The 12,500-nt window shown below is 30.9% G+C and overlaps 1 protein-coding gene across 3 annotated transcripts in view; it reads left to right on the plus strand.

Moving 5' to 3' along the window:
• Positions 1-12,500, plus strand: part of LOC144979947 (transient receptor potential cation channel subfamily V member 6-like) — a 67,137-nt gene that overhangs the window by 1,140 nt on the left and 53,497 nt on the right. For 2 of the 3 annotated variants that reach the window (XM_078927284.1, XM_078927287.1), the window contains exons 2-6: positions 2,308-2,532; positions 3,682-3,855; positions 7,025-7,214; positions 8,291-8,444; positions 10,494-10,520. In XM_078927284.1, the coding sequence (XP_078783410.1) occupies positions 2,308-2,532; positions 3,682-3,855; positions 7,025-7,214; positions 8,291-8,444; positions 10,494-10,520 (770 nt within the window). The remainder of the gene's footprint in view (positions 1-2,307; positions 2,533-3,681; positions 3,856-7,024; positions 7,215-8,290; positions 8,445-10,493; positions 10,521-12,500) is intronic. The other variant, XM_078927286.1, reaches the window with a different exon arrangement.

Consider the following 12,500-nt stretch of genomic DNA (forward strand, 5'->3'; position numbering starts at 1 on the left):
TGTTTGTGAAACATTGTCGGATAAAGCTAAAGTAAAAAAACAAGAAAAATCATCCCAAACTACTAGCATGCCTCGAGCAGATTATTTTTTATTGTGCTCAATTTTCTGCTTGGTTGGGCTCTGTTTCATATACACCTTGTCAGATTTATACAACAATATTGTGTTCTGGTGAGATTTTAAAAAACTTATTCTTGAAAATTTTTGTTAAGATTAGGATATCTATTCCAGAAATTGTTAAAATAGATAATGCCTTCTTGATTAGTTAATTATTTGTCATAATTTTTATTTCTCATTAGTTGATTATCACTTTTTGTTTTATTTTGTAAAACGTAGAGTTAATGTGTGTGACTGTTGTATGTGTCTTTTTGCATGGTGTGAGTGTGTTAACGGTTTGTTAGGTGATATTGTAAAGTGCTTTGGGGTTTCGGCATTTAGCTTGACTGATGAATACAGAGTAGAAATCAGTCATATTTTTGTAAAGCAATTTTATAAGATTTATCATTAAATCCAACTTATGGTCATATTCAAACGTTAAGAAAAAAAGAAAAAAAAGACAAAGTAAAATGAATGAATGATCTGAGACCTGTCGCTCTCACATCAATTGTGATGAAATGTTTTGAAAAACTTATTTTGTTATGAATCAATAACCATGTTAGACCTCTTTTAGACCCTTATCAATTTGCCTACCAATGTAAGCGCACTGTAAAAGATGCTATCAATGTTTTTACAAATAATATCTACAAACATTTAGACACGCCTAAAAGCCACTGAGAATTCTTTTTGTTGATTTTTCATCCATCTTTAATACGATTCAGCCCCAACTCCTTGCTCATAAATTTTCTGCTTTTAAAATAATCCTTATATCATCTTATGGGTGATGGACTTCCTTACAAATAGAATACAATATTTACAAGTAAGAGATGTCTCCAATAACTATAAATACTGGTGCTCCGCAGGGCTTTGTAATCGCTCCCATGTTTTTTATACTTTATACAAACGATTGTAAAAGCTCAGTTCTAAATATACCCCTTTTAAAATTTGCTGATGATACTACTCTACAAGGATTAATTACCTACTAATAAGGACGAAATAAATTATACGGAAGAAATAAATAAATTTGTTTTCTGGTGCGACAACAACCACCTTGAATTGAATGTAACTAAGACCAAAGAATTAATTATAGACTTCAGAAAAGATAAGAATACAAAAGACTATATACTATTAAAAATGAAAAAGTATAGCAAGTAGTAGAATACAAATATCTAGGAGTCACCATGGACAACAAATTACGGTGGGACGTACATACCAGTTATATCAATAGTAAAATTAAACAAAGTATGTAATTTTTATGGAAATTGTCCCAACTTAACATTGACAAAACACTTTGTACGTTATTATATAGATCTGTAATTGAAAGTGTTTTGGTTTTTTGTATTACTGCCTGGGGGGGGGGGGGGGGGGGGGGGGGGAGGAGATTGTTTTAGCTCAGCAAAAGCTATCTTTGACAAGACTATTAGAAGTGCTATCAAACTTACCACAGGATCCATGTCTTTTAATAATTTATAGACAGAATGCTGCTTAAGAAAAATTGGAAATATTTTAGATAATCCAACACATCCTCTAAATCATCAGATCACTAAGTCGAACAGAAGGGACCGATTGTTATCTACCCGAACAAAAAGTGAAAGACACCTCCGATCCTTTTTACCTTACAATTGCAGAATTTTTAATAAAGAAAATAATGTATAAATTTTGGTCTACGTCTGTTTTAACTTTGAATCTTTTTCTTTAAAATTACTCCATGCCCACATTTTTAAACATCAATTTATAAAATCGCTTACTACAACTTTACAATTTACCTATTTAATCTACATGTGCCTTGTAATATATAATATGTAATTTTTCTGTCAATTTATAATGTTATTATACTGTATCTAATTCTTAGCTTTTTACTATTTTTTTCTTATAATATGTTGACATCAATATACACATTACTAGATATCTATATCTTTACAATTATATAATCTGTACGTCCCTTGAAATTTATACTATGTAATTATTCTTACAGCTTACAATATTATTGCACTATACCTATTATCAAGTTTTACTTTAACACATTTATATACGTATATTATGTATCATTGTCTGCATTTTATACGTCTGTACAAAAATGTCCTTTTTGGATGAGTAAAGTACATTATTATTATTATTATTATTATTATTATTATTATTATTATTATTATTATTATTATTATTATTATTATTATTATTATTACCTTATACATACATTTTTTGTTTAAACCACAGAATTGGATACAAGAATAAAGAGAGATATCAAAGACTACTTGTACAACAATGGAGATGGAAGAGACATTCCTATAATAGAGCTCGTGAAATATCGCAATGATGACAGGGGAAAAGGTGGAATACGACCAAGCAAAAGAAATAAAATGATCAAGGATGAAGAAGTCATAATTGGAAATTCCACAGATACCCTTGGCAACAATAATTTGAATAATCTCAACAGACCAAGTATGTACTTTACATCGACATTCTTATTTTCTTTATCAAATGCAGAAATCCTTTTAGGTTAAGAAAGGGAAAATATTGAGCCATAGAGGGCCCTGCAGCTCAAATGGAAGAATCCTGGTCTCACATACAAATAAATTTGTTTCGAATCTGTGCCGTTAGATTTTGTTTTATTGATTCTTTATTATCCAGAGAGCTATGCCTGTTAGATCTGATGAACAATACTTTGTGACAGATCACTAATCCTTTGTAAAGTGTTCCAATTGTGTCCGTCTTTTTCATGCCATAAAGATATGGATAAACTCTAGCTTCATGGGCGTTTTGTTCTGAAATGACAGCTTAGACCCATCAGGCCAATGGAACTGGACTTCATGTTACTTTTAACATAAAACTGACATTACAAATTATGGTTTGCTAACCTCTAAACAGGATTTAAGCTTATTTCAAAACGATCTTTTTAGCAGACTCAATCACCATATTTTCAGGTATCCATGGAGGCGAGATAAAATTTCATTGTAATATGAAATGAAAATGAAATGTATTGCTGGCATGTGCTCTCATTATTAAGCTACCAGGCTTCCTTAGTGCAGCTTATAATGGTGTTATTTCTGGATGTTAATTCATTTTGACTGCCGGCCTACGTGTAAATGTAGACCAAAGCTCCATTGAAAAAAGGGTTCTGCCCACTGAGCAGCAATTGAAACGTGCTCTTTTCACTTCACAATTTCATGAAAAAGTATGTGATGAATTAATCTGAGAAACGATTAAGAAGAGATTCAAGAAAATAGTTCTCAAGAGTGAAGATATTATGAATTTGTTTTATGTTGTCCTGAGACGTTTATTTGTGTTTGGTATGGAGACACGACCTCGACTTACAACCTGTAGCTTCTAGGTTTGAGTTCCGTATTTAATGACACAAAGTTGAGTCTGTAGAAAGGGCTTTTTACTCACATCCATTTTCTCAGTTGTAAAATGAGTATCTGTAGAGTAACACTGTAGTCTTTGTCAGAAACAAAATGCAGCAGTGCCTTACAGGCATAATGTCTACATGTTAAGTATTAACTTTGTCTTAGGACCTATTTTAAATTAATTTGAGTACATTTAGTGGATATCGCACTATACAAAATCTCAGAAGTTTTTTTTCCCATTTAGTCAACAAAACCAGGTTCCAGTGCTGGGCTATGGATAAGAGAGGGACGGTAGGAGAGACGATTCTACATCTTTGTATGCTGAATGCCACTCAAGTTCATTTTGATTTAGCCAAACGGCTTATCAAGTACTTTCCCAAGATGATAAATGACATCTACATGGGGGATGAATACTATGGTAAAGCTCTGTATTGTTTTTTCTTTGTTATTGTTCTCGTTAGTGAACATTGTTTGTAGCTTTAATCAAATAATATATCAATGTTTTAATTTTGACTACCATCATAGTTTTCATCATTGTTATTGTTATCATCGTCATCATCATCAACACCATAACCCTCCAATCCGCCTCCTTCTAATCATCATCATTGTCATCAAGATGATGATGGTGATTATGATTACTTTTATTATTATTATTATTATTATTATTATTATTATTATTATTATTATTATTATTATTATTATTATTATTATTATTATTATTATTATTATTATTATTATCATCATCATTATTATAATTATTTTTATTATTATTATTATTATTATTAATTATTATTTATTAATTATTATTATTATTATTATTATTATTTATTATCATTATATCATTATTATTATTATTATTATTATTATTATTATTATTATTATTATTATTATTATTATTATTATTATTTTTGTTATTTTATTATTATTATTATTATTATTATTATTATTATTATTATTATTATTATTATTATTATTATTATTATTATTATTATTATTATTATTATTATTGTTCCTATTATTTGTTTCCAACATCCACTTCTTATGTGTCACCAGCGTTTTAGAGAACGCCCTCTGCTTTGAGATAAATAACCAATCCTCAGAGGTTGTAATTTTGGAATCATGTTCAAAAGGAGACTTGCCTATTGTACAAACTGATTGGATCCCTTTAAGTAGTGAAATACTTTCTAGGAAGAGAAAAAAACAAAACAGAGCCAGCGCATGTGTAAGATAAAATTCTCAAGACAATGCCAAACAAAGCAGCAAGAAAAATTCAAGAAAATTACATTTTTTGAAAAAAATATACAATTGGTCTACCTTATGTCATGAAAATACAAAAATAAAATAAAATAAATCAATAGATAAAATCGAAAAGCTTCAAAATGAAATGATACATAGACGTCTAATGAATCATTTATTTGGAGATATAGTCCTTTGTCATCGATATGAGCAATAAATAAACAAAATGGAGAAACGAATTTTGAAAGTACTATAACTAAAAAATAGTGTTATCAATGATTTATAAACATACACCAAATGCTTCATAATGTTTATGATTCATTCATACTGTATGGTGTGCCTTTCAGGTGCGTTGCTAACCATCCTCCTCCTAGTTATTAATTGGTCTTTGGAGCTTCTTGCATATTCTGTGTATCCGTTTATGATTGATGTGTTCTGTCTTGGATTTTTAAGGAGTGTCATTCTTTGTCCTCCGCATGATTTATGATAATCCATAGGAAAGTGACTAGATTGGTGAAAATGATCACGAAACTAGGTCTATCGCTTTTTGCCTTGGATAAACTACTTTGTTGCTTCAATTACTTGTTTCAGTCATGAATGAGCACCTTTCTTTTGGCAGTAGTGAAGAAAAAGGGTCTATGTGGCTTGTTGTGGGACTCAATATTAAAGTTTTGTGGAGGTATTAAGCATATGGAAATGTGGATCATATTGATGGGCATTTGGATAAATGAATATCTTAGTAGATATCTTGCATTTTTTGATAATGCTTAAACTGTCAGATGTAAGCTTTTAAGTGCCGTTAACTGCTACGATAATAATAATAGTAATAATGATAATAATAATAATAATAATAATAATACTAATAATAATAATAATAATAATAATAATAATAATAATAATAATAATAATAATAATGATGATGATGATGATGATGATGATGATGATGATGATGATGATGATGATAATCAATGACACTTGTTGAGCGCTTTCCATGAACCAAACATCTCAAAGCACTTTGCAGATAATGAATTACGTTACGAAACACAGGTAGTCAAAAATTGAACATTGAACAAAACACATATTGCTTAAATAATAGTATATTAACTTTACAGTCGACATGGTGTAAAATGAATTTTGAAAATGTGGGGTGCTAAAGCAGATATAAAGCTTGAGATATTCTTGATTTCTCTAATGGGTTGCGGTAGGGTATTCCAGATTATTATTCAAAAGATTGATCACCAAAAGGTTTTAACTTGCTTTTTGATACAGATAATAGAGTGGTGTCGCCTGATGATTGAAGGCTTCTGGTTTGAGGCTTAAAGTTAAATAGTTCAGAAAGATGAAAATGGGCTAATTTGTTAAGGCATTTAAAAACTAATAATGCAATTTAGTAATCTATTTTATAGCGGACAGGAATCATTGCAAATTTTCCTAAAGTGGGGTGATATGGTCGAATTTTGTTTTTTTTGATATATTATGCGGGCTGCTGAATTTTGTACCTGTTGTAATTTATGAGTAAAATTCAGTGGGAGACCTGAGGAAAGGGAGTTGCAATAATCAAGTTTTGATAAAACGAAAGAAATCATTAATTTTTTGGTGACATTTTCTGTTAAAAACTTTTGACAAGGAATACTCTTTTGATTTCAAAACTCAAAGATTTGCAGGCATTATTTACATGGAATGACATGGTGATGATGATGATGATGATAATAATAATAATAATAATAATAATAATAATAATAATAATAATAATAATAATAATAATAATAATAATAATATAACAATAATAAATAATAATTATAATAATAATAATAATAATAATAATAATAATAATAATAATAATAATAATAATAATAATAATAATAATAATAATAATAATAATGATAATAATAATAATAATAATTTTTTATAATGTGCAGCTCACCTCCCAAGGAAGGGGATTTGGAGAATTGGGTTTAAAAAAAAGTAAAAATTAGAGAGTATAAAATATAACTCCGTGTTGTATTTTAGATTACATATTCTATTTTCTGCATCTAGTTCACCTACTTACTTTGACCTTTTGCCCCTATAGGAATATAAGCCATCAATGAAGGTGCTCCACTTTTTTTTTTCTATCATGTGCAATCGCTTCCAAACCTCTCCATGTCTGTCCCGAATGTTAGGTGTCCGCTTCTACATCTCTTCTCCATGTTTCTTTTCACTAGCCCTTCTTTCATTTGCCCTGTGAATTCCAGGTCAAAGCTTGCCGGGCAATGCATGTTGTTGGTATTCTAAGAGTGCAACCAATCCGTTTTTCTAACATAATACTACATTGAAGTGGTTGGTCACAAATCTGTTTATTTTAATTTCAGGGGAAGCCATTTTGCATTTGGCCATTGTGAATGAAGATCCTGCAATGGTAAAATATCTCTTGGACTCAGGAGCAGATTTTGATGTTCCAGCAACAGGGAACTTCTTTAACCCTGACGATCAGAAGCACTCACGAGTAGACTGCGAAGATCATGAATGGGTTGACTTATGTGTTGAAACGAATTATGAAGGGTATGTTGAATATTCAACAATGTCTTTTTTAATTTTTTTTTTTTAGATATCTTTTTATTACTTTTGTCATAATAAATTTAACATGAATATCATTCCCATTACAAATTTACCTCTTATACAGAGTTTTTTTTTGGGGGGGGGGGGGGGGGGTGCGAATTGGCCAAAATTCGGATTTTTTCCCTCCAGATTTGGACTTTTAAACCAAAATTTTTAGAAGAAAAGTTATGAAAACAATATTAATTTTCTGAATGACGAACTAATACTTATAGGAAATTACACACATCAATCTAAAATCATTTTGAAGGTAATTTATATAAATGTGGATAAAAATCATGCCATTTGGATTTATAGAATTGAAATTCGGATATTTTTTTTTCACAAAATTGAAAGGGGACGTCAATGCTCATTGATTCCACTATTTCTGATACCCCTTTCTGGCCTAGTTTTAGGATTAGACATCATGTATTTTCTCCCTATCCTTAAGCCCATTTGCTGTGAAGAAAGCTAATAATTGATTCATTCTTTTGAACGTTTCTTTTACTTTTTGTGAGATAATATTTTTCCTTGTTATATTTCTGTTAATGTCAATTAATTAATAATAATTTGAGTGTGTTCCTTTACGTGAGGATTCTGTATTTGTGTCATAATGGGCCTTTAGATAGTTTCAAATTATATTTAATACAGTGACAAATTGCATTTGGGACCTTCTTTGGTGCCCTGTTTGAACGAATCCCTTTTTGTTCTGGCGATGTAAATGTATTTGAACTCTAGATCTAAATATTGCGTTTCACCCATACCATCACTATGATTAAAAAACAAAAACAAAAAACAAAAAAAAAACAAAACAAAAACTTGGCTTTGATATGTTTTAAAAGTATCACAATTTTTCAAACCTTTAAAAAAAGCAGATAAACAAAGGTCAGAAGAAAAATATACTTTACTAACTTCCAAATTTTATTTTTCAACATCTTTACAAAAACATACAAACGAACAAAGATACTTCTGCATGTTCTTGGTATTTTATTTGACGTTTTCTGTATGAAGCAGTTTGTCTCCAATTTTTTGTTTCTCCCTAGATTTGTGTACTGGGGTGAATATCCTCTTGCTTTTGCTGCTTGTTTGAACCAAGAAGAATGTGTCAGGCTCTTGCTGGCCAAGGGGGCTAATCCTGACAGGCAGGACACCAACGGAAATACAGTCATGCACATGTTGGTTATACATGACAATAAGGTCAGTAAATTGCACATCAATGATAGATATTTCAAAACGGTGTGGTCTTCTCTGTCACGAAGGTCTTGGGGTTTTAAAAAAGCATGTCACTTGCAAAATACTTATGAAAAATAAGAGTTTTTCAGGGATTGCATAAAAGACATAGTTGTTTGTACTCTCACAATTTTTGAAAATTTGACAGTGATTTGCACCCTCGAATGCATTGTGTTAAAATATATACTTTTTAGATAGAGCAAAATGGGGGGAAAAAATCTTTATTTGCACAACTGTGTGGAAATGATCAATGCAAGAATGTAAAATTTGGTTCAGCAAATGTTTTATCCAAAGGTTTCTAAGATAAGGCGGGCCAACTTAAAAAAAACAAAAACATTTTCAAATAAAAGTAAACCAAAATGCTTTTAATTTGAGCTTTTTTCTCTCTTAACAACTAGCCAATGAAATTTTTAAAATAGAGGTGTATCAGCAGTCCTATACTTTATATAGGTCTGCCTGGCACTAAGAATTTTTATAATATTGAATTGCTATTTTGAAGCTTCCATTCTGAACTAATAAAACTGGAAGCATTGAAGTTATCTGGCATTAAAATGAAAGGGTGACAAGTTTCCTGGTTACGCTCTCCGTAAAGCTAGGTTTGAGATTTAGAATCAGTTGATGCACTATGTTTGACTCCAGTGGTGTTGATTTTATAATCCAGTGACAGATCTGAGCTCTGTTTATTATTATTTTCTTATGAGACACATTTATAAGAAGGTTTTATGTGACAAAATTTAAGGAAATCCTGAGGATTAAATGAGGGAGTGAGGACGTTGAGGACAAATTTGTTCATGAATTAAAAAAAAAAATGGATAAAAATTAAGTTAGAAAAATCATAGTTTATATTTATCCCCATGTTACATTCGTTAATTCACAGACTGTCACTTTTAGAGTTTCCACCATGCCTGAATTTATGGATTTCACAACATCCCTATATTATTATTGACATTCCCCCCCCCCCCCCCCCATCACAATATAAATGCTACCGAAAAGATGTGCTTTAGGAAAAAATATATAAAATGAGATAAAATTCTTGTTTACTCGTTGACATTTGCTTCTCATTAATTACAAGCTACAACGTGTGGGGCAAGATCCATTTTCATAGATTTTATTTGAGGCTAATACCAAGCTGCTTGAGGCAGGGATTACTAAACTATAGAACAACAATTGATATAGCAACGGAACTGAAGAATAAAATGTTTAAATGAAGGAAGATTTGGAGCCGAAACCATATCTTAAGCCAACAACAAAGGGTCATTTCCAAGGGAAAACTGGAATCACCCATGCGAACAACATGAGCTATTGTAAGGTGATTTGCTCATGGTGACACAGTGTGTTAGAGGAATTGAAGTCAGTACCATTTGGGTACGAAGCAAAGATTATGCCACTTTACCAGTGATGCTGTAAGTGGAATTTGAATAGATCTATACAGCATTTAACCAAGATAAAATAAATGAAATCATAGGCTGAAGAATGGGTTGAGTCTGAAAAGTTTCTTTTTACATATATATATTTTTAATGAATCTGTCAGACTAATTGTTAAAATATTTATATATATATATATATATATATATATATATATATATATATATATATATATATATATATATATATATTATATATATATATATATATATATATATATATATATATATATATATATATATATATTCTTTAGTATCAGTTTGTTGGCAATGACAAAACCCATTTAAAAATTAAACCACATTTTACACAAGAGCCGAGCACTATTCATTATCAATGGACATAAAGAGACAGATACAGAGATTTTACATTTAAAGAAAAAAAAATCAAATCGCATTCACTTTTAACTTCCTTTCAATTAACATGAATGGAAATTGAACAAACTTGTATGAGAATGTTAAGACATTATGTCGAGATGGAGACAATCGTTCAGATGTCAAAAATATAAATATCTCAAATTAATTTAATTTCAAGTATACAGGGTTTTGTCATCACAGCAGCATTGGTACATTATATTTCCTGCTCTTGTCACAGGGTCCTGAGTGGTCTGATGCTTACAGGGTATGACGTTGTCAGATAATTGTTGTTTAACTTCCTCCTTAGTTTCGTACTTTTCCAAAGTCTTTTGAATTTCATTTTAGATATATTTTCTTTTACATTTTTTTTAACCATGTGAAAGGAGAGTAGAGGAGAATGAGGGGACTGTTTGATTCATCATGAAATGTTAAAATTTACGAGGGTGAGTAAAAAAGTAATGGGACAAATGTCCCACTGAGTTCATTTCTTTTTCATGTGACGTCATATTTGGCTCAATTGAACTTACGTATGTACTCTTTAAACCAAAGGTTGCAAATTTTAATTTTGTCAAATATTGACAAAGTTATGGCAGTTCAAAATGACAGCCCCCACGAATGTCCAGGAAGCTGTCATTGAATTTCTTATTGTCAAAGAGGAAACATTGAGTAACATTTTAAAACGGCTTGGGAAATTTTATATTCAGGCATTTTGTCAAGGCAGTGTTTTTAGGTTGGTTGAACGTGTACCTCGTCATTTAGAAGAAAATGAGATGCAATCCAACACCTAACCTGAAACCCTCTCAACCATGTCTATCTGACAAATCATGGTGATGGTCGCCGTCCAAGCAGTGTCAACTCAGTGAATCAAATAAAGACAGAAGCATTGATCAGATCTGATAGAACTTCTCTTGATGAGATAGCAGGTACAAATAGACATTGAAGGGACTGAAAGCAAGAATTCGTTAAGCTAGACCGGATTTGGAGATGGAACGAGTAGTGTTTCTTCATGAAGTGTCAGGAAAAGGGAGGTTATTGATAGACAACGCTGTCTCACCTCCGTATTTACCAGACTTGGCAATCTTTTTGGTGCGCTGAAGGAGGCAATGAGGGTACATCACTATGCAGATGATGAAGAAGCCAAGACAGTTGTGAAAAATTGGCTGAAAGATCAGTTAACTCAGTTTTACTAATAATGGTGGACTGTGGCTATCGAGAGAGGCAGAGATTATGTTGGGAAGTAGAATTCTACCCGGCTAATGCCAAGCTTTAATTTGAGTTAAGATGCATGTAATTGATTCAATTTGTTTTAAAGTTATAAACAGAGTCCCATTACTTTTTGACTCACCCTCATACATGTAGGGTTTTTAAATTTTTTTTTGGTTTGTTTTTGGCCCCTCTCTACCCAATCAGTGATTGGGTAGCTGGGCTTATGTAAATCTGATGGTAAGTACCTCAGATAAACTCTAGATTCATGTCTCTAAAGGGTTCCATTCGAAATATGAGAAACACAATGGTAATGATTTTAAAAAAAAAACATTTTCAAAAAGCGTGCTTGTGTTAATGTTGTAAAAATATATGTGACCCGCTTTCTCAATTTGATATCATGTTGGGTTGGTCCGGTTACTGGAAACTGACTTTCCCGTCTAAATCATAAGATTTTATTTGAATTTATTTGCCTCATTGTGAACGGTGAATGTAGCTTTTCAAACTACCTCCATCTCAATTTTTTTTTGTGCCTACCATCTCCACTTAATTTTTATTTTTATTAATCGGGTTCAACACGATTTAATACATTTTTGTTTGTGCTATTTTATTTGAAGCCCTCTATTTAATTGTTGTGCTATTAGTTTTACCGTTTTACCATTTCAAGTCTAAAACAACCCCATGGTCCTGTTTTATTAATTGGATAACTTGTCATGTTATATTGTTTTCAATGTATTTTGTTGGCTTCATAATTTATTATTGGTTTGTATTTCATAATGATTTTCCTCCCATTCAATCCAACTCTTTTTATCCATAACATTCATAATTGTTCATAGTTTATATTGTTTTTATATTTCACTCTATTTTATTTCTTGACAATTCTTAACGTCCTGACTTGCGCCTTTATATATACTTTTTGAAATAATTAAGGTCTAAATCAATGTGCATCTAAATACATATACCCTATAAACCGCTCTCTACGATCAGGTAGACAAAATCTGTTCTCTGTACCTAAAATAAAATTAAAGAAAGTCGGTGACTG

The sequence above is a fragment of the Berghia stephanieae genome, chromosome 9 (assembly GCF_034508935.2).
Source record: "Berghia stephanieae isolate SIO BIC M18660-M18661 chromosome 9, UCSD_Bste_1.3, whole genome shotgun sequence".
Taxonomy (NCBI): Eukaryota; Metazoa; Mollusca; class Gastropoda; order Nudibranchia; family Aeolidiidae; genus Berghia; species Berghia stephanieae.